This window comes from Salvelinus fontinalis, chromosome 23 (genome assembly GCF_029448725.1).
Source record: "Salvelinus fontinalis isolate EN_2023a chromosome 23, ASM2944872v1, whole genome shotgun sequence".
Taxonomy (NCBI): domain Eukaryota; kingdom Metazoa; phylum Chordata; class Actinopteri; order Salmoniformes; family Salmonidae; genus Salvelinus; species Salvelinus fontinalis.
This window is the reverse complement of record NC_074687.1, coordinates 38087057-38111798: the sequence shown is the minus strand read 5'-3', so window position 1 is coordinate 38111798 and position 24742 is coordinate 38087057. Positions and strand designations below refer to the sequence as shown.

General features: G+C 45.1%; 2 protein-coding genes across 11 annotated transcripts in view; both read left to right on the top strand.

Annotated features, from left to right (window-relative positions):
* Positions 1 to 17374, top strand: part of LOC129821264 (rap guanine nucleotide exchange factor 4-like) — a 47583-nt gene extending 30209 nt beyond the window's left edge. For all 7 annotated transcript variants that reach the window (XM_055878733.1, XM_055878726.1, XM_055878729.1 and 4 more), the window contains 17 exons: positions 1674 to 1801; positions 2802 to 2887; positions 6213 to 6291; positions 6558 to 6708; positions 6977 to 7065; positions 7158 to 7188; positions 7341 to 7419; positions 7911 to 8057; positions 9519 to 9616; positions 9977 to 10102; positions 10517 to 10695; positions 15220 to 15310; positions 15476 to 15526; positions 15765 to 15852; positions 16169 to 16233; positions 16331 to 16385; positions 16506 to 17374. In XM_055878733.1, coding sequence (XP_055734708.1) covers positions 1674 to 1801; positions 2802 to 2887; positions 6213 to 6291; positions 6558 to 6708; positions 6977 to 7065; positions 7158 to 7188; positions 7341 to 7419; positions 7911 to 8057; positions 9519 to 9616; positions 9977 to 10102; positions 10517 to 10695; positions 15220 to 15310; positions 15476 to 15526; positions 15765 to 15852; positions 16169 to 16233; positions 16331 to 16385; positions 16506 to 16633 — 1671 coding nt within the window. In that variant the 3' untranslated portion in view covers positions 16634 to 17374. The remainder of the gene's footprint in view (positions 1 to 1673; positions 1802 to 2801; positions 2888 to 6212; positions 6292 to 6557; positions 6709 to 6976; positions 7066 to 7157; positions 7189 to 7340; positions 7420 to 7910; positions 8058 to 9518; positions 9617 to 9976; positions 10103 to 10516; positions 10696 to 15219; positions 15311 to 15475; positions 15527 to 15764; positions 15853 to 16168; positions 16234 to 16330; positions 16386 to 16505) is intronic.
* Positions 17375 to 17480: 106 nt separating this feature from the next.
* The window catches only part of LOC129821265 (mitogen-activated protein kinase kinase kinase 20-like), a 47801-nt gene continuing 40539 nt past the window's right edge, over positions 17481 to 24742 (top strand). For all 4 annotated transcript variants that reach the window (XM_055878735.1, XM_055878734.1, XM_055878738.1 and 1 more), the window contains exons 1-3: positions 17481 to 17889; positions 19654 to 19847; positions 22715 to 22802. In XM_055878735.1, coding sequence (XP_055734710.1) covers positions 19689 to 19847; positions 22715 to 22802 — 247 coding nt within the window. In that variant the 5' untranslated portion in view covers positions 17481 to 17889; positions 19654 to 19688. The remainder of the gene's footprint in view (positions 17890 to 19653; positions 19848 to 22714; positions 22803 to 24742) is intronic.

The window sequence follows — 24742 nt, the reverse complement described above, 5'->3', positions numbered from 1 at the left end:
ACGCTGTGCGTTACAGGTAAGACAACAAGCTCATTCCGATGATGCTGTGACACACCTCTCCAGACCATGACGGACCCTCCACCTCCAAATCGATCCCGCTCCAGAGTACAGGCCTCGGTGTAACGCGAAAAAATAAATGTATTAAAAGATGTGCCCTGGCCGAGTCTATAACGATAAATGCGAATCCGACCATCACCCCTGGTGAGACAAAACCGCGACTCGTCAGTGAAGAGCACTTTTTCCAGTCCAGCAACGGTGGTTTTGTGCCCATAGGCGACGTTGTTGCCGGCGATGTAAGGCAGGTCTTCACCAGACAACAGGCCTACAATCCCTGAGGCCAGCCTCTCTCAGCCTATTGCGGACAGTCTGAGCACTGATGGAGGGATTGTGCGTTCCTGGTGTAACTCGGGCAGTTGTTGTTGCCATCTTGTACCTGTGTGATGTACCGATCTTGTGCAGGTGTTACACGTGGTCTGCAACTGCGAGGACGATCAGCTGTCCGTCCTGTCTCCCTGTAGCGCTATCTTAGGCATTTCACAGAACGGACATTTATTGCCCTGGCCACATCTGCAGTCCTCATGCCTCTTTGCAGCATGCCTAAAGCACATTCACGCAGATGAGCAGGGACCCTGGGCATCTTTTTTTTTTTTCAGAGTCCGTAGAAAGGCCTCTTTAGTGTCCTAAGTTTTCATAACTGACCTTAATTGCCTACCGTCTGTAAGCTGTTAGTGTCTTAACGACCGTTCCACAGGTGCATGTTCATTAATTGTTAATGGTTCATTGAACAAGCATGGGAGACAGTGTTTAAACCCTTTACAATGAAGATCTGTGAAGTTATTTGGATTTTTACGAATTATCTTTGAAAGACAGGGTAATAAAAAAGGGACGTTTCTTTTTTTGCTGAGTTTAGTTCAGGAGGAAATCGACGCCTTTGCAGCCTGAGTGGAGAATGTTTTAGGTACGAACCATCAATACTAGATCAATATCGACATCTGCCTGCGTTTGGGCTATCGGTCTCTCTACATTCTCCCTCCACAGCCTATTGTTTAGCTCCTCCCACATGCAGCTTGCATTGGACTTTGATAGGACATCATGGTCTTGATTGTGTCTACTGAAAAGCGGATGGATGATGAACATCTGTGTGATCCACAGAGGCAGACCCTTTGTATGCGGCTCATTGAGTCTTCCTCCTCCTGTAAATCTCCTGTTGGCTTTGGACTGATGAGCTTCCCAAACGGCACCCTATTCCCTATAAAGTGCACATCCTGGTCAAAGTAGTGCACTACATAGACAATGGAGTGCCATTTGTGACGCCACCTCAGTCAAAATGCTGACCGCCCAGTCTCCCCGTCAGTTGTACTAGCAGACTAATCCACCATGCTTACAGTACCATAGTTCTGATGGGACGATGTAATGTAGTGCAGCCTCCATGTTAACTACCAGATGCCACTAGAGTCGGAGAGAGAAGTCATCCCAGACATTTTGGGGGATGGACTACTCTGCAGGATTTGCTACAGTACTATTCAGTCGGAAATGTATTTATTCATTTTCAAAATCTTGTAATCCAGATAACAACCACTTGTAGTCATTAGGAATGGCATGTCATTTCATAATAAAACATAACTACAGTACAATGATTTATGATGACATAATGATCAATTGTATGTGTCTAGGATGTGGAGGCCAACACGGTGCGTTTGAAAGAGCATTATCAGGATGTTCTGGTCCTGGAGAAGAGCCCCAGCAGCAACAGTCAGGCCACCCATGGCTCCACCACCACCATCTCCTCCTCACACTACAAGTACTGAGCTAACTCTCTATCTGTCTCGCCCAGTCATCCCCTCACAATATGATTGAACTACTTTCTGTAGCAGCACTGTTCAATAGAGGTAGAGTTCTATAGGAAGTTAAAGGGGACTGTGGGTGTGTGAGATACTCTCTCCTGTTGGGAGGGTCATGTGTGTGTGATAATGTCTCTTGACCTTAGATTCATAACATGGAGTGAGGTTAGTGTGAGAGGCTCTTGAAATTTGCACAGAGTGAGTGTAAAAAGTGGGTGAGTTTGTGAGCTACCCTCGGCTAAAGAGTGTATAGTAGTGTAGATCTGGTTGACGGGGGTAGAAGTTCTAGTGTGAAGCCAAGACTGAGGCTACAAGGCTGCAGACGTCTGTTAGCTACTAGCTAGTCTTAATGGCAGCTGCTGTCAGTGACCGCGGCTGCAGTAATGGAGAGAGACACATTAATGGTAATGACTGAGAGATGGGCTCCCGGGGAGAAGGCAGGCCCCGAGGGTCACAATCACTCCGCCAGGGTAGGCCTCTAATCAACTACAGCGCCAGTCACATATGAAGAGGGTGTCAAGCTCCTCTCCTTCCCCCGTGGAGTGCCTGGCACACACCGTCTGCGTCCCAAACGGCATCCTTTTCCCTACTTTCTTTTTACCAGGGTCCTATAGGGAATAGGGTCCCATTTGGGACAGACACGGCTCGTCCTCTCTCCCATTAACTAGCCAATCACAACAAGCCTGGCTGTAGCGTGTTGATTCTTATGGTCGAGTTGTGGTCTCTTCCTCTGTTTTTACCTATGGAGAGCCTTCCACACCCTTTCTCACCCAGCCATCCCCCTAAAACCTCCATCAGTGGTCAGGACCTCTGACTGTTTGTGGATTGTTATCTAATGTAGTAATCACAGCCAGGTATTCAGAGGACACAGGTCATTGAAGTGTGGCATAGGAACAGTAGTGAGCACTAGCAGTAAACTTGATTAATGAAGTAGGTGATTGATTGACACTGCCATTCCAGATACACTGTGATGTACGGGACACCGGAGAAGATTCTGGAGCACTTTCTGGAAATGATGCGACTGGACTCTCACCTTAACGAATCAGGTAGAGTAGTGCACTCTGTCACTCATAACATCTCTCGCCACTGTGGACCATTGTATTTCTGTGTAAGGAGCCTTTCAAAAAAATGTTGTACCTTTTATTTAACTAGGCAAGTCAGTTAAGAACAAATTCTTATTTTCAATGACAAATATTTCAACCTTATGTGATACTAATAAAAAAATATCTATATATATATTTTTTTAGAGCTGCCGTCTTATTGGCTCTTAACCAACCATGCTATTTTGTTTGTTTTTTTGCGTTGTTCGTAACTTGTTTTGTACATAATGTTGCTGCTACTGTCTCTTATGACCAAAAAGAGATTCTGGAAATCAAAACAGAGATTACTCACCTCGAATTGGACGGAGTTCTTCTTCAATGAGTCGGACGAGAGGGATATACTACGGACACTCGACCAGGCCCAGATCACCGTGATTCGTTGGAAAAAAACGTAGGTTTTGCGGAAAGAGATCAGGATGCCTTGTGAGGATCAAGTGACGAGTGGCTAATCTGCCCTTGCATTCCGTTCTGCTAGCTAACATTCAATCACTGGGGGAAAAATGGGACGAACTGAAAGCACGTAGATCTTAACAACGGGACATTAACAGGACAGAACAGAACAGCTGCCTCTGATAAGACACGGGGCGGGGGCCTATGCATATTTGTATACAACAGCTGGTGCACAATATCTAAGGAAGTCTCAGGGTTTTGCTAACCTGAGGTAGAGTATCTCATGATAAGCTGTAGACCACACCATCTACCTAGAGTTTATCTGTATTTTTCGTAGCTGTCTTACATACCACCACAGACCGAGGCCGGCACTAAAACCGCACTCAATGAGCTGTATTCCGCCATAAGCGAACAGGAAATCGCTCATCCAGAGGCGGCGTTCCTAGTGGCCGGGGACTTTAATGCAGGGAAACTTAAATCAGTTTTACCTCATTTCTGTCAGCATGTTAAATGTGCAAAAAGAGGGGGAAAACATTCTAGACCACTCCACACACAGAGACGTACCAAGCTCTCCCTCGCCCTCCATTTGGCAAATCTGACCATAACTCTATCCTCCTGATTCCTGCTTACAATCAAAGATTAAAGCAGGAAGCACCAGGGATTCGGTCTATAAAAAAAGTGGTCAGATGAAGCAGATGTTAAACTATAGGACTGTTTTGCTAGCACAGACTGGAATATGTTCCGGTTCCAATGGCATTGAGGAGTACACCACATCAGTCACTGGCTTTATCAATAAATGCATCGAGGACGTCGCCCCAACAGTGACTGTACGTACATACCTCAACCAGAAGCCATGGATTACAGGCAACATTTGCACTGAGCTAAAGGGTAGAGCTGCCGCTTTCAAGAAATCCCGCTATGCCCTCTGATGAACCATCAAATGGGCAAAGCGTCAGTACAGGACTAAGATTGAATCGTACTACACCGGCTCCGACGCTGTGGCAGGGTTTGCAAACTATTACAGACTACAAAGAGAAGCACAGCCGAGAGCTGGCCAGTGACACGAGCCTACCAGATGAACTAAATAACGTTTATGCTCGCTTTGAGGCTAGCAACACTGAAACATGCATGAGAGCATCAGCTGTTCCGGATGACTGATAACGCTCTCCGCAGCCGATGTGAGTAAGACTCATGTCTGTAGCCATGAAATGCTTTGAAAGGTTGGTCATGGCTCACATCAACACCATCATCCCAGAAACCCTAGACCCCTCCAATTTGCATACCGCCCCAACAGATCCACAGATGATGCAATCAGTATCGCACTCCACACTGCCCTTTCCTACCTGGACAAAAGGAACACCTGAGAATGTTATTCATTGACTACAGCTCAGAGTTCAACACAATAGTGCCCTCAAAGCTCATCAATAAGCTAAGGACCCTGGGACTAAACACCTCCCTCTGCAACTGAATCCTGGACTTCCTGACGGGCCGCCCCCAGGTGGTGAGGGTAGGTAACAACACATCTGCCACGCTGATCCTCAACACGGGGGGCCCCCTCTGGGGTGTGTGCTCAGTCCCTCCTGTACTCCCTGTTCACTCATGACTGCACAGCCAGGCACGACTCCAACGCCATCATTAAGTTTGCCGATGACACAACTGTGGTCGGCCTAATCACTGACAACGATGAGACCGCCTATAGGGAGGAGGTCAGAGACCTGGCCGTGTGGTGCAAGGACAGCAACTTCTCCCTCGACGTAACGAAGACAAAGGAGATGATTGTGGTCTACAGGAAAAGGAGGTCCGAGCGCACCCACATTCTCATCAACGTGACTGCAGTGGAGCAGGTTGAGAGCTTGGCCTCCACATCATCACCAACAACTTAACATGGTCCAAGCACACCAAGACAGTCGGGAAGAGGGCACGACAAAACCTATTCCCCCTCAGGAGACTGAAAAGATTTGGCGTGGGTCCTCAGACCCTCAAAAGTTTCTACAGCTGCACCATCGAGAACATCCTGACTGGTTGCATCACTGCCTGGTATGGCAACTGCTCAGCCTCCGACCGCAAGGCACTACAGAGGGTAGTGTGTATGGCCCAGTACATCACCAGTGCCAAGCTTCCTGCCATCCAGGACCTCTATACCAGGCGGTGTCAGAGGGCCCTAAAAATGGTCAGACTCCAGCCACCCTAATCATAGACTATTCTCTCTGCTACCGTAAGTGCTACAGTAAGCGGTACCGGAGCGCCAAGTCTAGGTCCAAGAGGCTTCTAAACATCTTCTACCCCCAAGCCATAAGACTCCTGAACAGCTAATTAAATGGCTACCCAGACTATTTGCATTGCCCCCTCCCCCCTCTTTACACCACTGCTACTCTCTGTCATCTATGCATAGTCACTTTAACTCTACCTACATGTACATACTACCTTAACTAACCGGTTTGTTGTTGGTTAAGGGCTTGTAAGTAAGCACTTCACTGTAAGGTCTACATCTGTTGTATTCGGCCCATGTAACATAAGATTTTATTTGACTGTAATGTAGATGAATGTGTTGTGTTCGTCATGGCTGTCGTGTTTAGATTGTCTCTGTATCATCAGAGAGAGAGCGAGCATCCGGCCTCCATGCTGCTGCTGACCTGTTTGTTCATGTTTATAATTAGCAGCGCATCACAGGGCTGATCTAATTACGCTTGGACTCCTGGCTGCTTTCATGTCCCAGCCGTCTGCGGTGACAGAGCCAGCAGCCATGTGTGATCAGGCCTGTAGTACTGTCAGCCTGCTGGCCTGGTCTGGCATCCTTTCATCTGACATCACAGGTGCCCCCCTTTCTCTCTCATGCTTTCTCTATCTCTTTTTCTCTGTCGCTCTCTCTCTGTCTGCCCAGATCCAGCTCTGGACGACTTTGTGCTCATGCACTGCGTCTTCATCCCTAACAGTCAGCTGTGTCCGGTGCTCATGGCCCAATATCCTTTCAGTCACTGAAAATAGCAAATAATTACTGTTTGTTTTTGTGTGTATTTCTACTGGTGAGTATCAGTATCCCTTCCATGTATTTAAAATTGCAGAGTAGGATCTAGGATCCGGTCTGCCTTGCCAAATAATCATATTCATTGTGACTTAAATTGCAAAATGGATCCTGAATCAGAACTTCTACTCTGAGACGCTTGCTAGGCCCCTGGACTAGATGTGAGTCAGTGAAGATGTATTTCTGTCCTTAACTGCCCTGCACCTACCATGCTGAGGCGTCCCAGGGCTCAGAACAGGAGCGTCTTGACTATACCCTGAACAACAAGAGGAGGGTGATCAGGCTGGTGCTGCAGTGGGCCTCAGTACATGGAGACCACCTGCAGGAGGAGGATGCCTCCCTCACCTTCCTAGAGGTCAGTGGATGCATACCAAGTACCACCCTATTCCCTATATAGGGCACAGAGCCCTGGTCAAAATGAGTGCCCTATGAAGAGAATAGGTTGCCATTGCAGATGTAACCAGTGTCATCCTCACAAACCTTAATTAATAGGCGCTCTTATTCAGCTTGTTGCTTAAAAATATACCGTTTGCTGTAATAGTATTAGTGATTTGTCATTTGATAATCCAAATTAGTTTGGGCTCATTAATCTCTCCTCATTGAGAGTGTGTTGTGTGCTGCAGGAGTTGTTTGTGTCTGTATCTGATGATGCCAGGCTGATTCCTGCTCTGAAAGAACAACTCCCAGAGTTAGAGAAGATAGTTAAAAACAAGTAAGTGTGTGAATATATTGTTACTGCGTTGTACTTATCTTTAGTGTCCCTGGCTTCAGCATGATGTAATCTCACTTTGTTTGTCTTCTCAGCTCTGATGACGCCAGATCCTCTCAACAAAAGGTATGTCACCCAACTATGACACAAGCACTGCAGTCATATTCTGTGCTTTTGTTTTCATTGTCAGCCCGAGCTACATTTCCCCAAGCTACATCCTACTACCAGCCATGGTTTTGTTGTCATGTTGTTGAACCAACTGTCCTGTTCTGTTCTAGCACAAAGTCCTGTTGAGGCAGTTCAGCATGGGGGATGAGAAGCTGCAGAAACGACAGGCCATCAAGAGTAATGATGAGAGTAAGTATGGCATAGTGCAGGGTTTTCCAACTTGGCAAAGGTATATAATATTTGACTAAAACAATCATTTCAAACCTTTGTTTATATTTTTAGATGATCACGTCTCTCTATTATGCGTGGGAATACTTGGGAACAGATTTCCAAAATGAATATCACTTGGAGCTGATTTCCTGGTGTTTTTACAGTCTTATGTCCAACAATGAAAATTCAAAATATTTATATATATACAGTGTGTATATGTGTGTGTGTGAAAGCATGCAGGATAAGCGTTAGAAAAGAGCTAGCTATAAGTTATAGAAAAGCACAGTTTAGCAGTCATGAGCCTTTTGGCCTTGCAGCCAGGAGTGACAGACAGTGTTTTCTAATCTGTTTTGAACCTCTACCATGACAAGGCTGATGCACTTGGCCTCTGATCTGTCTTCCCAGTACCCACCCCTCAATCCTAAATGTTAAGGGACCTGCATTGTGCTCTGTGCTCTTTCCCCATGCAGTCCTGTTCAAAGTGTACTGCAGCGACCACACCTACACCACCATCCGGGTCCCCATGGCCGCCTCGGTCAGAGAGGTCATCAGTGCAGTGGCCGACAAGCTGGGGTCAGCGGAGGACCTTCTCCTGGTCAACCTCAGTTCGGCCGGAGGTGAAAAGGGCCACAGCTATACGCTAATCAAACGATGGTGGTTGACACAGTCTTTCCACACATGGCCTGCTATTTACAGATGCTATGAAGCTCATTAATCAGGCCTGATTTACTAGAAATGATTGGGTGTTGGTGCTGGATTGGTCTGTTTCAGTTACCCGGTATATGCTCAATATAGGGACAGGAGGGCCATGGCCTGCAGTAGAGCAGCATAGAGAAAAGGTCGGGGCAATATTGCTGCAAGCTTGCTTCAACTCATAAGATTCTACACCTGCATGTTGCCGCCATCGCCTGGGACTTGCGACTCGCCAGGGTGTACTAATCCACCTCTTTCTCTGGCCTATGTTTAAACTGCGCTTCACCCGTACCAAGTAGTAAATAAAGCCATAATCGCTGCTCCTTTGTCTCTGAGATCCTAATCATATTGCCCATACATCTGTTATTTACTAGCATTTGTTTTGCTGCTAAGAATCTGGGCCCAATTCTCTGCTGAGGACTCAGAGGAAGATGGATGTCCCCGTCTGTCATGATCAATGCAATATTGACAGTTCTAATGCTATCATAAATTCATCCTCTTCCTAGTGTTTTTGACCATTTTTCTTTGATAATAAAGTTAGAGGACGACTCTGGGTAAAAGTGACTAGGCAATCAGGGTTGAAAATTAACATAGTTGCAGCAGTGTGTGGTTGTGTGTGTGGCATCAATATGCATATGTGTGTGTTTTGTGGGTAGAGTCCTGTGAGCGTGCGTAGAGTCGGTGCAAAAAAGGTTCAATGCAAATAGTCCGGGTAGCCATTTGATTAACTATTCAGCAGTATTATGGCTTGGGGGTAGAAGCTGTTCGGGAGCCTTTTGGTCTGACTTGGCGCTCTTGTATTGCTTGCCATGAGGTAGGAGAGTGAACAGTTTATGGGTAGGGGTCTTTGACAATTTCCCGGGTCTTCTTCTGACACCGCCTGGTATAGAGTTCCTGGATGGCAGGGAGCTCAGCCCCAGTGATGTACTAGGCCATCCGCACCACCCTCTGTAGCGCCTTGCAGTCGGCTGCCAAGCAGTTTCCATACCAAGCGGTGATGCAGCCAGTCAAGATGCTCTCAGTGGTGCAGCTGTAAAACTTTTTGACTAACCGGTGCCCCCGCCCATTGACTTTGTAGTCTCGCTATTGTTATTTTACTGCTGCTCTTTAATTACTTGTAACTTTTATCTCTTCTTCTTATCCGTAGTTTTTTGAAACTGCATTGTTGGTTAGGGGCTCATAAGTAAGCATTTCACTGTTGTATTCGGCGCATGTGGCTAACAAGATTTGATTTAAATTGGTCGGGAGCCCGTAAAACGGCTGATATCCACTGCAGCGTCAATACCCTTGTTATGCGACTTCAGAACAGACCATAATAACATGCTAATGTACTGTATTTAACATGATCATGTTTTAATTATCGCTCGTTTGTTGTTTTCCTTCAGATAAAGTGGTGCTAAAACCCAACGATATTTCCGTCTTCTCCACACTCAGCATCAACGGCCGTCTATTTGTCTGTCCCAGGGATCAACTGGATTCATTGGTGCGTAAATACCCCTCAAACATATTGCCCAACAAATGACCAATGCAGGAAAACAAGCATTCAGACCCATGCAACTAATTCCCAGAGGTTTTCCTACAAGCTACATCTCATGCAGCTGTTACTATGAAGCATGTTGCATCTCATGTTGTGTTTCTCTAATGGAATATATTTGTTTTAATCGACTGACATATGTTCACTGGCCTGAGGCTACTGTTGCAATTCGACTTGTTATAGTTGTATAACTGTCATTGTAGCTATCAGAACAGTCCTGTATTTCATATCAGTGTTAGTTGTATGATGAAGAAGGATATACAGACAATTGTAACTTATACAGTATATTACGTTTGCGCAATATTTCAGATGCCCTTACCAGAGCAGGAAGGACCCTCCACAGGCTCCATGGGCAGCTTTGAGTTGATGAGCTCTAAAGACCTGGCCTACCAGATGACTCTCTACGACTGGGAACTCTTCCACTGTGTACATGAGGTGCCTCAGACCAATGAGGAATTACTTGATTCTATGGCTGCGTCCTAAATTGCACCCTATTTCCTATACATGTTTCGTGCACTACTTTCGACCCCTGCCTAATGGGGAATAGTGTACCATTCTGGGTGCAGGCTATGTCTTCCTACACTATTCGGCTGTCCCCATAGGATGTAGAACTGTTTTTGGTTCCAGGTAGAACCCTTTTGGGTTCCATGTAGAACACTCTGTAGAAAGGGTTTTACATGGAATCCAAAACTATCTACCTGGAACCAAAAAGGTTTCTTCAGAAGGTTCTAGATGGCACCTTTTTTTCTAAGAGTGTATCAATCAACTATTAAACCAATATATTGATACATTATAATGGAAACTATCAGGGACACGGTCATTGACTTTCTCTCTTGCCCTGTTCTACAGCATGAGCTGATCTACTATACATTTGGGAGGAAGAACTTCAAGAAGACCACGGCCAACATGGACCTGTTCCTCAGGAGGTTCAATGAGATTCAGCTGTGGGTGATCACAGAGATCTGTCTGTGTGCTCAGCTCAGCAAGCGTGTTCAGCTGCTCAAGAAGTTCATCAAGATCGCTGCCCAGTGAGTGGCCCTTGCCTTGTCGCCCTTTCTCTCATGCACGCACGTTTGCGCACACACTGTCTCCGCTGACTGCAGAGCTGTAGTAGTAGAATTGCATACCTGTGTCACTGTCACCCTCCCAATCAATCCCTAAAGGAAAGGTTTAAATGTCAAGATTAACAAATGTGTGAATGGCTGAATGTACAGTGCATTCGTCAAGTATTCAGACCCCTTGAATTTTTCCACATTTTGTTACGTTACAGCCTTATTCTAAAGTTGATTTAAATAGTTTTGTTTTCCCTTATCATTCTACACACAATACCACATAATGACAAAGCAAAAATTGTTTTTTAGAAATGTTTGCAAATGTATTAAACATTTTAAACTGAAATATCACATTTTCATAAGTATTAAGACCCTTTACTCAGTACTTTATTGAAGTGCCTTTGGCAGTGATTACAGCCTCGAGTCTTCTTGGTTATGACGCTACAACCTTGGCATACCTGTATTTGGGCAGTTTCTCCCATTTCTTCTTTGCAGAACCTCTCAAACTCTGTCAGGTTGGATGGGGAGCGTTGCTGCTCAGCTATTTTCAGGTTTCTCCAGAGATGGTTCAATGCAGGAGTGGCTTTGGGTTCAAGTCCGGGCTCTGACTGGATGCTCAAGGACATTCAGAGACTTGTCCCGAAGCCACTCTTGCAATGTCTTGACGGTGTGCTTAGGGTCGTTGTCCTGTGAGTCTTCGCCCCCCCCAGTCTGAGGTCCTGTGTGCTCTCGAGACGGTTTTCATCAAGGATCTCTGTGCTTTGCTCTGTTCATCTTTCCCTCGATCCTGACTAGTTTCCCAGTCCCTGCCGCTGAAAAACATCTGTACAGCATGATGCTGCTACAACCATGCATCACCATAGGGATGGTATCAGGTTTCCTCCAGATGTGACACTTGGCATTCAGGTCAAAGAGTTAAATCTTGGTTTCATCTGACCAGAGAAACTTGTTTCATGGTCGGAGTGCGCTTTACGTACCTTTTGGCAAATTCCAAGCGGGCTGTCATGTGCAGAGGAGTGTCTTCCGTCTGGGTACTCCACCATAAAGGCCTGATTGGTGGAGTGCTGCGGAGATGGTTGTCCTTATGGAAGGTTCTCCCATCTCCACAGAGGAACTCTGGAGCTCTGTCAGTGACCATCGGGTTCTTGGTCACCTCCCTGACCAAGGCCCTTCTCCCCCAATCGCTCAGTTTGGCCAGGTGGCAAGCTTTAGGAAGAGTCTTGGTGGTTCCAAACTTCTTCCATTTAAGAATGATGGAGGCCACTGTGTTCTTTTGGACCTTCAATGCTGCAGAAATGTTTTAGAACCTTTCCCCAGATCTGTGCCTCGACATAATCCTGTCTCAGAACTCTACGGACAATTCTGTCAACCTCATTGCTTGGTGTTTGCGCTGACATGCACTGTGAACTGCGGGACCTTATATAGACAGGTGTGTGCCTTTCCAAATCATGTCCAATCAATTGAATTTACCACAGGTGGACTCCAATCAAGTTGTAGAAACATCTCAAGGATGATCAATGGAAACAGGATGCACCTGAGCTCATTTTAGAGTATCATAGCAAAGGGTATGTGTCACGCCCTGGCCTTAGTATTATTGGTTTTCTTTATTATTTTAGTTAGGTCAGGGTGTGACATGGGGAATGTTTTTGTTTTGTTGGTTTTGGGTGTTGTTTATGGTAAAGGGGTTGTGTATAGTATATGGGTTTGTGTGGAGTACAGGTTTCTAGTATTGTCTATGTAGAACGTTTGTAGCCTGTATGTATGTGCACAACGTTTGTAGCTTCACGTCGTTTTGTTGTTTTGTTAGTTTGTATAGAGTTTTGTGTCGTGTTCATCTTCGTGTTGTTAAATAAAAAAAGATGGCTTATTTTCCAACTGCTGCATTTTGGTCCGTCAATCCGCCACACGATCGTGACAGAATTACCCACCATAGGACCAAGCGGCATGACCAGCGGCAACAGGAGCAATACAAGGATTTATGGACATGGGAGGAAATTTTAGACCGGGAGGTACCAGGAGAATATAACCGCCCCAAAGCTGAGCTGGAGGCAGCGAAAGCAGAGAGGCGGCGATATGAGGAGCTAGCTCGGAGGCAGGAAAAGGAACCTACAAAGGATCTGGGTTACACTACGTGGGAGGAGATCGACAGGTGGGCGATCAACCCAGGGAGAGTGCCGGAGCCCGCCTGGGATTCTCTGGCGCAGTGCGAGGAGGGATACCGGCGAATGGAGGCAGCACGACGAAGCGGTAGGAAGCCTGTGGGAAAACCCAAAAAATGTCTTTGGGGGGGGCTTAAAGGGAGAGTGGCGAAGTCAGGTAGGAAACCTGCGCCTACTCCCTGTAATTACCGTGGAGAGCGAGAGTACGGGCAGACACCGTGTTACGCAGTAGAGCGCACGGTGTCTCCTGTACGTGTGCATAGCCCGGTGCGGGTTATTCCACCTCCCCGCACTGGCAGGGCTAGATTGAGTATTGAGCCGGATGTCATGAAGCCGGCCCTACATATCTGGCCACCAGTGCGTCTCCTCGGGCCGGTTTACATGGCACCAGCCTTACGCATGGTGTCCCCGGTTCGCCTACATAGCCCGGTGCGGGTTATTCCACCTCCCCGCACTGGTCGGGCAACGGGGAGCATTCAACCAGGTAAGGTTGGTCAGGCTCAATGCTCAAGGGAGCCAATACGCCTGCACGGTCCGGTATTTCCGGCGCCACCTCCCCGCCCCAGTTCAGTGCCACCAGTGCCTACACCACGTAACAGGCTTCCAGTGTGTCTCCAGAGCCCTGTTCCTCCTCCACGCACTCGTCCTATGGTGCGTGTCTCCAGCCCGGTATCACCAATTCCGGCACCACGCACTAAGCCTTTTGTGCGTCTCCAGAGTCCTGTGCATCCTGTTGCTGCTCCCCGCATTAGCCCTGAGATGCGTGTCCCCAGTCCGGTACCACCAGTTCCGGCCCCACGCACTAGGCCTAATGTGCGTCCCCAGGGTCCAGTATGCCCTGTTCCTGCTCCCCGCACTAGCCCTGAGATGCGTGTCCCCAGCCCGGTGCCACCAGTCCCGGCACCACGCACCAGGCCTACAGTGCGCCTCAGCCGGCAGGAGTCTGCCGTCTGCACAGCGATGACTGAACTGCTCGTCTCCCCAGCGCCATCTGAGCCATCCGTCTCCCCAGCGCCATCTGAGCCATCCGTCTCCCCAGCGCCATCTGAGCCATCCGTCTGCAATGAGCCTGCAAAGCCGCCCGTCTGCCATGAGCCCACTGAGCCGTCCGCCAGACAGGAGCCGCTAGAGCCGCCAGCCAGACAGGAGCCGCTAGAGCCGTCCGTCAGACAGGATCTGCCAGAGCCGCCAACCAGACAGGATCTGCCAGAGCCGCCAACCAGACAGGATCTGCCAGAGCCGCCAACCAGACAGGAGCAGCCAGATCAGTCAGCCAGCCATGAGCAGCCAGATCCGTCAGCTAGCCATGAGCAGCCAGATCCGTCAGCTAGCCATGAGCAGCCAGATCCGTCAGCCAGCCATGAGCAGCCAGATCCGTCAGCCAGCCATGAGCAGCCAGATCCGTCAGCTAGCCATGAGCAGGCAGATCCGTCAGCTAGCCATGAGCAGCCAGATCCGTCAGCTAGCCATGAGCAGCCAGATCCGTCAGCTAGCCATGAGCAGCCAGATCCGTCAGCTAGCCATGAGCAGCCAGATCCGTCAGCCAGCCATGGGCCATCCCTCAGTCCGGAGCTGCAGTCCCTCAGTCCGGAGCTGCAGTCCCTCAGTCCGGAGCTGCCATTCTTCAGTCCGGAGCTGCCCCTTATCCTGGTACTGCCCCTTACCCTGGTGCTGCCCCTTACCCTGGTGCTGCCCCTTACCCTGGTACTGCCCCTGACCCTGGTACTGTCCCTGACCCTAGTACTGCCCCTGACCCTGGTACTGCCTCTTACCCTGGTACTGCCCCTTAGTCCGGAACTGCCCCTGAATGCAATGGGGTTAAGGTGGAGGGGGGTCGTTTGGAGGAAGCCTAGGAGGTGTTTAGGTACTGTGGTGACGTGGGGACCGCGACCAGAGCCGGAGCCGCCACCGTGGATGGAAGCCCACCCAGACCCTCCCCTAGACTGTGTATGGTGCGCCCGGAGTTTGTTAAATAAAAAAAGATGGCTTATTTTCCAACTGCTGCATTTTGGTCCGTCAATCCGCCACACGATCGTGACAGTATGAATATTATGTAAGGTATTTCTTTTATTTTATACATTTGCAAAAACGTCTAAACAAGTTTTCACTTTCTAATTATGGGGTATTGTATGTAGATTGAGATTTTTTTCTTTGATCAATTTGTAACGTAACAAAATGTGGAAAAAGGGAAGGGGTCTGAGTACTTTCCGAATGACCTGTACATGTATCATTTTGGTAATGACAAGTGTTTCCTTCATGACCCCCTGTGATGACTTAAATTAGTCACACGTAACATGTTACCTAATACGGATAAATCTTTGAACTACTTTCTCTCTAACAGCTGTAAGGAGTATAAGAACCTCAACTCCTTCTTTGCTATTATCATGGGCATGAGCAACCCAGCCGTGAGCAGACTGAGTCAGACCTGGGAGGTGGGTGTCTGTCTGGCTGTCACACTGTCTTTCTGTCTGTCACTGGTATGTCTGTCTGACATTGTGCATCTGTCTGTCCAACAACACTCACATGTGTTTAGCACCTGCCCAAGAATATAATGATTTCAACTATCTGTTAACTTTCCCTGTTACTTGTGTTGACAGAAACTACCCAGCAAATTTAAGAAGTTTTACAGCGAATTTGAAAGCTTAATGGTGAGTACTCTAAACAATTTTTAGTCCCACATCAACCATTCATCCACTCACATAGTCTCTAGCCTTGCTTTCTAAAGCCTTAATTTATTCAGATATTGAATTGAAACGTCCCATTCTTGCATGGTCATTTGTCATCTAACAATGTATGTATGGAGCTGCACCACCCTAGGCTGTGACTGTGATGTGCCCACGTAACGTGGTTGTGGCAGATCTCAGAACAGTGTGAGTATTTCCACAGGACCCGTCCAGGAACCACCGGGCGTACCGACTCACTGTGGCCAAGCTGGACCCGCCCATCATTCCCTTCATGCCGCTGCTGATCAAAGGTCAGTGCAGCCCAACACAGCTCTCTCCCACCGCCTGTATGACACTCCATGTTTTACCCAACACAGCTCTCTCCCACCGTCTACATGAGCCTCCATGTTGTTTTACCCATTATCTTACCTATTGATTGACTATTGAGCGGTTTATCCTCACTGCCTCTTGTGTGAAGAAGTTATTATCAGCAAGTTTTGATCTCTTTTTGGAGTGTCAGCCTGCGACAGTGTGACTAGCTTCTATATTGTTTGCTCTTGTCAATTCCAATCCATATTCTTTTGTCTGTGTTCTATGTGTGCAATCATATTGCTATTATCTTTCCAGACATGACTTTCACTCATGATGGAAACAAGACGTTCATTGACAGTTTGGTCAATTTTGAGAAAATGGTAAGGCCCTCCCTGAGGATATTGATTTTGACATGATATTATATTGGAAGTCTAAAATCATAATGGTAACATCTATTTGTGTTTTTTTGTTTTTCAGCGAATGATCGCTAATACAGTGAGAATAGTGAGATACTGCAGAAGTCTGCCATTCAGTAAGTAAACATAACTGTCTTTTAAAAGAAACGTTCCCAGTCAATTGAATACTAAGTGCTTGGGCGTACAGGACACTGTTTATAATAAAGATGGTATTTCTCTTTCCCATCGTCTCTCAGGTGCAGAACCATCTCAGACCAGTAAGAACCACCCGGACGTGAGGAGCTATGTGCGCCAGCTGACTGTGATTGACAACCAGAGAACACTATCTCAGTTCTCCCACAGACTGGAACCACGCAGGACCTGAAGCTTGGACGGACACTGGACATGTCACATGCTGTTGCTCCACTGCCAACAATAAGCTTGCTTTATATGCTGTACCAGTACACACACATATCCACTCTGCTACATGGAACTTTACATTATTATACAGTATAGTCATGTAAGCTGCAGAGTTCATCAGCTCCACCTTTAACTGTATTTCAAATGTCAGTATCATTTCTGCTTCTTGTTTTCTTTTGTGTATTGTTTTCATTTTTGTTATCAATGGGCAGCAGTCACTCTGCTTTAAATTTCACCAAGTCACTTTCAAATTCATCTCATTCTCATGTCCCTGAAGCTCTATTTGATTCTTTGAAGTCACCAGCCCCATGAAAAGGACACAATCTATAAAGCAAATTGTTGTTTGGAAATAAACATTCATTTGATTATTGTATAATAATCTGTGAGGTTTGTTAAACAGATCACTTTTCCAGATGGAAACATTGGCTCTTACTTCACTCTCTAACCTCCTAAATTTCAAATCCTGATATTCAGATGTGGTTTCCAATCTTTTTTCTAAATCAGATTTGATGCTTTTTATTACACATGTTGTACAATGTGTTCATATATGTATTATGACCTCAGCATGCAATGATTTGAGATGTTGGGCTGGGATATACAGTATGTGAGAACATTCCTCTTTGAAAGTCTCTAAGGTTATGGTTTTCTGCAAACATTTTAGCCATGTGTATTCTGTAAATATTAAAAATGAATTTGTATCTGCTGATGATGCTGTCCATTGATTCATTTAATAATTAGTTAGTATAAATAATTATGAGCTGAAAAAATATTTACAGTAGCCTGAAATAATATTTCAAATACACTTATGCTGTCATAGTATGTCTTTTGATAATAGGAAAACGAATTCAATTCCCTATTATTGCAGGTGTTGGTTGTTGTAACATAGACTGCTACTTCAATTTAATGGTGTCGTTGGAGGTGTACCGTTTTTGCCCATTGAGTGGCGCTGTTGTCATCAGAATTTGTGAAGCTCTTTGAAAGATGTTGGGATACTTCCCTGGTTAATGTCTATGGCTATTTCTCTATAGCGTTCACCACTCAGCCCGAGTCAAGGAAGAAGTTGTGTAACTAGAAATCCCAGTGTGGGGAAATCATACACGTCACGCCCGGTTTCCAGGAAAGTGGGTTCTTTACAGTAGTTCTATGTTTATCTGCAGAAGTTAAGCTACCCATTGGATCTGTCAAACTGAACGTTTCTATTATTTGTTGCACAATTCAAAGGTAGGCTATGTACTAATATCGCATTATGTTTCAGTGAGTAGGCCTACGCGCCATTACATGTTTTAAATTACATACTTTTTTGAAAGTTGTGAATAACAAATTCCATTGTTTTAGTTGTCTGTTTGGCAAAAGCTTTGGTCTCATGCGTGTCATCGAGGAAATAGGTATTCTTGCTTTAAACTCCTGTTGATCCTGAGCTGCTGAAGTGTCTTAATCTGGCTAAATTATATTTAACACAATTTACACTAGCCTATACATATTTTGTGTGTGGTGTATGTATGCAGCATAAACAATAGACCATTCCCTTGTTGAATTATTTACTGTAAATGCCTGGAGGCATTTTGATTATGTAAGTAACCGCAGTGAGACTTCTATTTAGTTTTGCTTCGGGTGGTAGTTTAAACACTGCAGCTTCTCTGGAGCTGAAGTTTGTACTTCCTGATGGGACACAGTATGTAATCATATCCGCCACCGGGATGATATGAATGGGTAAAGCAGACGAGGTTTAACTCAATACATTTGATTATTTCTGCTACATTTGTACATTTTCATCTGTAGAGCTCTGGCAGGTATCCACTTGCCTGCATGTGTTCACATGGGTATTGGTCCATTATTTCAGTGTCTGGGGCAGAGTGTTTACTTTCCAGTGAGGACAGGCAAAAACGAGCTCCAATATCCCTGTAACCCTTCATTCTTAAGTGTCTACAGAAAATGTCGGAGCTGCTCATGTACTGAAAAGATTGGTGTGAAGCTAAGTATAGCATCAATAGCCGTAAATCAGTAGAGAGAATTGGCTCCCCTCTGTGACAATGGAGGCATTTCCTGCTGGGCTAGATAGCAATCCTGATTTAGGTCCAGGTAACAGCCTCTTAAAAGCCATAATTGCTGAGCAGTAAATGGGAAACTTCTGAACAATAACCGAGCTACAATTTCCTGTAATGAAGGGATTCTTTCTTTACAAGATGCATTTAGGTTGATATTTAAAAACAAAGGGAAGTGTGTGTTAATTGTTGTCTGTGGGCAAGAAGTTGGTTTGGTGTTCCATCTACCTATTATTGCACTTTAATTTATATACATTAGGAAGACATAGTCCCTGTTATTTGAATATAGAATTAGAGGTGTGTAGCACCTTTTTTTTTTTTTTAAACAGGTGTGTGGTGATAGTGTGTCATGAAAAGTTTGCAGTGATTCATGGGAGACTACAGGATGCAATCCCTTTAAGACCTCTGCTGTGTCTAGCTTTGTAGCCTTACATGTACTGTACAGACCACTCTAGACTCTGCTGGAACAGTCGGTGACTTTGGCCGTGTGTATTTTGTGCAAAGTGATCACAGTAGAGGGAGAATGCATGCCAGGGATGCCATCCATAGTCCTTATACAAGCAGAGGATCCTGGGACACTCACTTAGTGCGTACTGGTGACTGTGTGGCGTAGGTCTGGGACAGGCGGGCTCGTTGAATGTCCCGTAAATCACTGGCTGAGATCAGGGATATCACGGTGCCACTCCGGGCAGACATAGCCAATGACACAGAGGCCTCCCTGGGGTACTGTTCGCAGCACATCCAGCTTCCCAGTCACACACTCTAATGGTGTCCTCAAGTGTACAGCTGCTCTCAGTTGTGTCACTGGTGCAGGACTTTTACTTTGAGGAATCAGAGTTTGGGGGGGGGGGGGGGGACAAGCCTATGACAGATTTGAGCATGCTTTTTAGTGAACTCTGCTTATTTTACCTCCCCCGCTATCTCCTTCTCTGTGGTCCTCCAGACAGACGTTGAGTTGGGGCTGAGTGTTATTATGAGATGTTGCCTCTTAGTGCCTCCTTCGTGCAAATCAAGTTTGATGACATCCACTTCTACGAGAACTGCGGCGGCGGCAGCTTCGGGAGTGTGTACCGAGCCAGGTGGATCCCTCAGGACAAAGAGGTGGCGGTGAAAAAGCTGCTCAAGATCGAAAATGAGGTAGGAGTCCTAATTGCTGAGGCTTTTCATATACTTTTTAATTGTCGGTATAGTAATCATTTTAATTGCTACCCCATTTAGTGGGTTGTGGTGACTTTTGGTACCCATCAGTCATAGTCGTTATACTCCCCCTCGTTTTGTGCACAGACTTTCACATGCTGTATGCTTTAAAGAACGACTATTGCCAAATGAGGGATCATATTAGGCCCAATTAAAGCATGGGTTATTCTGATTCTGGAGATGTCTTGTAAGTGACAAAAATACATCTGATATACACTACATGACCAAAAGTATGTGGACACCTGCTCGTCAAACATCTCATTCCAAATCATGGGCATTAATAGGGAGTTGGTCCCCCCTTTGCTGCAATAACATCCTCCACTCTTCTGGGAAGGCTTTCCACTAGATGTTGGAACATTGCTGTGGGGACTTGCTTCCATTCAGCCACAAGAGCATTAGTGAGGTTGGGCACTGATGTTGGGCGATTAGGCCTGGCTCACAGTCGGCGTTCCAATTCATCCCAAAGGTGTTCGATGGGGTTGAAGTCAGGGCTCTGTGCAGGCCACTTAAGTTCTTCCACACCGATCTCGACAAATCATTTCTGTATGGACCTTGCTTTGTGCGTGGGAGCATTGTCATGCTGAAACAGGAAAGGGCCTTCCTCAAACTGTTGCCACAAAGTTGAAAGCACAGAATCGTCTAGAATGTCATTGTAAGCTGTAGCGTTAAGATTAAGGGGCCTAGACTGAACCACGAAAGACAGCCCCAGACCATTATTCCTCCTCCACCAAACTTTACAGTTTCACTATGTATTGGGCCAGATAGTGTTGTCCTGGCATCCGCCAAACCCAGATGGTGAAGTGTGAATCATCACTACAGAAAAGGCTTTCCAGAGTCCATGGCGGCGAGCTTCACGCCACTCCAGCCGACGCTTGGCATTGCGCATGGTGATCTTAGGCTTGTGTGGTGCTGCTCGGCCATGGAAACCCATTTCATGAAGCTTCCGACGAACAGTTCCTGTGCTGACATTGCTTCCAGAAGCAGTTTGGAATTCTGTAGTAAGTGTTGCAACTGAGGACAGATGATTTTTACGCACTACGCGCTTCAGCCCTCATCGGTCTCGTTCTGTGAGCTTGTGTGGCCTGCCACTTTTCAGCTGAGCTGTTGTTGCTCCTAGACATTTCCTCTTCACAATAACAGCACTTACAGTTGACCGGGGCAGCTCTAGCGGGGCAGAAATTTGTCAAACTGACTTGTTGGTAAGGTGGCATCCTATGACTGTGCCACGTTGAAAGTCACTGAGCTCTTCAGTAAGGCCATTCTACTGCCAATGTTTGTCTATGGAGATTGCATGGCTCTGTGCTCGATTTTATACAGCTGTCAGCAACGGGTGTGGCTGAAATAGCCAAATCCACTAATTTGAAGGGGTGTCCACATACTTTTGTATATATGGTGTACCTTTTCATACGTATTCTATTTAATATGTCTATTTTGGGGCCTGCAGAAATATTTTCACTGATATCGTACACAATTCTACACAATTTAGATGACAGCTACAGTGCCTTCAGAAAGTATTCATACCCAAGTGATTTATTCCACATATTGTAATATTACAACCTGAATTCAAAATGGATTAAATATTTTAAGAATTCACCCATCTACACACATTACCCCATAATGACAAAGTGAATACATGTTTTCAGAAATGTTTGCAAATAAATTGAAAATTAAATACAAATAAATGTACATAAGTATTCACACACCTTAGTCAATACATGTTAGAATAACCTTTTGCAGTGATTACAGCTGTCAGTCTTTCTGGGTAAGTCTCTAAGAGTTTTTCACATGTGGATTGTCCTATATTTGCCCATTATTCTTTTCAAAATTCTTCAAGCTCTGTCAAATTGAATGGAGATTATTGCTAGACAACTATTTTCAAGTCGCCATAGATTTTCAAACAGATTTGAGTTAAAACTGTAACTCGGCCAGTCAGCAACATTCACTGTCTTCAGTGTAGATTTGGCTTTGTGTTTTAGGTTATTGTCCTGCTAAAAGGTGAATTCCTCTCCCAGTGTCTGGTGGAAAGCAGACTGAAGCAGGTTTTCCTGTCGGATTTTGCCTGTGCTTAGCTCCATTCCGTGTCTTTTTTTATCCTGAAAGACTCCCCAGTCCTTTACGATGACAAGCATACCCATAACATGATGCAGCCACCACAATGCTTAAATATGGAGATTGGTACTCGGTAATGTGTTGTATTGGATTTGCCCCAAACATAACACTTTGTATTCAGGACAAAAAGTGAATTGCTTAATTTTCTTTGCTACATTTTTTTCAGAATTACTTTAATGCCTTGTTGCAAACAGGATACATATTTTGGATTTTTTAAATTCTGTACAGGCTTCCTTATCACTCTGTCAATTAGGTTAGTATTGTGGAGTAACTTCAATGTTGTTGATCCAGCCTCACAGCCATTAAACTCTGTAACTGTTTTAAAGTCATCATTGGCCTCATGGTGAAATCTCTGAGCGGTTTCCTTCCTCTCCGGCAACTGAGTTAGGAAGGACACCTGTATCTTTGTAGTTACTGGGTGGATTGATACACCAATCAAAGTGAAATTAATAACTTCACCGTGCTCAAATGGATATTCAATGTCTGCTTTTTTATTTTTTTACCCATCTACCAATAGATGCCCTTCTTTTTGAGGCATTGGAAAACATCCCTGCTCAATTTAATACATTTTAAATTCAGGCTGTAACACAACAACATTTGGAAAAAGTCAAGGGGTGTGAATAATTTCTGAAGTCATTGTAAATCTTCAGTATATTTTGTTTGTGAATTCTATGTTTGCCTGTGTGTCCCCTGTTCAGGCTGAAATCCTCAGTGTACTGAGCCATCGGAACATCATTCAGTTCTATGGGGCGATCCTTGAAGCACCCAACTATGGAATTGTCACTGGTAAGTCTCTACAACCCTAATCTTGCTAGTTTGTCATGCAATAGTAACCACAGCTATTATCTTCTCAGCAAATTCAGACCACGTTTATATCTATCGTGTTAATGGAAAACCAACAAACACCATCTGTTCATACTTGTTTCACAGCTATTTTGTTTGCTTAGAACTGAATGGTGCTGTGGTCTATATTAACACATTAGTTAGTAGATGGCTTTATGGTTCAGTAAGATTACATGTTGCTGGCTTTTTGTTCATGTTAGCGACTGATGTTTTTAGAGTTCATACCATGTGACAGTCCTCACCGTGTGGTATGGGAAACCCCTCCCTGTGCATATTCTGAGTATCCCATCACATGGCAGTCATTGGCAGACTCAATACTCCCATGGTTAGGATGTTAGCTATTAACTGTTCAGCCATTGAGTGGTGAATGACACTGCCGTTGATAGAAATAGTGCTCACTAGATATCTATTTACTGTATTGATTTATACTTTGTGGATTTTCACCTTTCATTTACTAATAGGAGTTTTACTACTTAGTGTACGCCTCCATTTCTTCCCTTATCTCTTCCTTAGGGGTTTTTAAGCATGCAACTGCACTTATGGTGAACTCTTGTCTGCAGCCTTGCCTCAGACATGATTCTATCTTTGTTCTCTATAGATAATTTTTGGGGGCAAGCTTGAAGGACAATAACACTCAAAAACAATATTTTGGTATTTGTTTCATTAACACATTTTTCAAGATATAGAACTTTCAAAATACAGAAAGTGATGATGTGTCCAAACACACTCTGTGTTTTGAGAGCTATATATCTTGAAAACTTGATTGCTGACATGAAAAACATGTTGGGACTGTATCAACAGTGGACTAATGAAACAAACAAAAGTGGTATTTTCCTTTAAGTTTTTGCAGTTTGGCCTTAAAGTGACGTAAGCAATCAGGTTATTTTGGAAGTGTCCAACCAATACTTTTAGGATGATTTCCACAAATGACATTTAACTACATGTACTCTTTCCCATTCAATGTCAGGCCAACCACTCCCATGCTTACTCCACCTGCTCTTGCTCTTCTCCCATAGATCGTGAAACGTTGTTGTGTGGAAACATGCAGCCCTAGTTGAAAAAAAGAAAAGAAATCACATTGTATAAGCATTGTGCGACTTCATGGATTGATGAATTGGAAAATATCTTTGTTAAAATCAGGTATTGCTCAGACAGGAAAACAGATGCCCCTTTGATGTTTCCTCTGTCTGTTTATGTCTTATAATACAGCCACATTTGCCCTTTAGTCGCTACGAGGCAGTAATGTTCAAATCTTTCACAGTGTTCTCCGACTTTGCATTTCACTCCTCCAGCCAGTGTTACATGAGTGCGAGAGATGGGGTTGGCTCAGTGTTTCTGTTGCAGTCGTTTTGCTGTGGCTCTGCTCCATGGCAAAGTCATTGCCGCCTCGCCCAAAAAATAAGCAACATGAACAAATATTTCTGCCGAGGCGCACTTTGAAGATAATAGAACAGTCCGCATTTACTTTTCCTCTGTAAACAAAAGGAGTAATGAATAGAAAAATCTGACAACCCCGTAGTAGAATAGTTTATCTATTTACCTTGTTGTGTGTTCTATGCTAGATAAATATTCATCTCGAGGTGCATTCAAATTACGAGTGCCATAGGGATGGAAACATGCATTCTGACAAGCAGTCAATGCACAACAATTCTTGCAATTTGCGAAAACAGCAGTTTTAATGGCCTTTATCAAAAAGAGGGGGCTCCCAGCTTTCCATTCTTGATTTATTTATTTCTCAACCTAAATATGTGCCAACTGCACCATTTTAAACCCAGAGACTTTAGCAGCTGCACTGTTAAGGTTACTTCTCTGCAATTCACTGTGAGTGCACAGGGGAGAGTGGGGCTATATGTAACAATGGTCAATTGGAGTGACTTAAAACA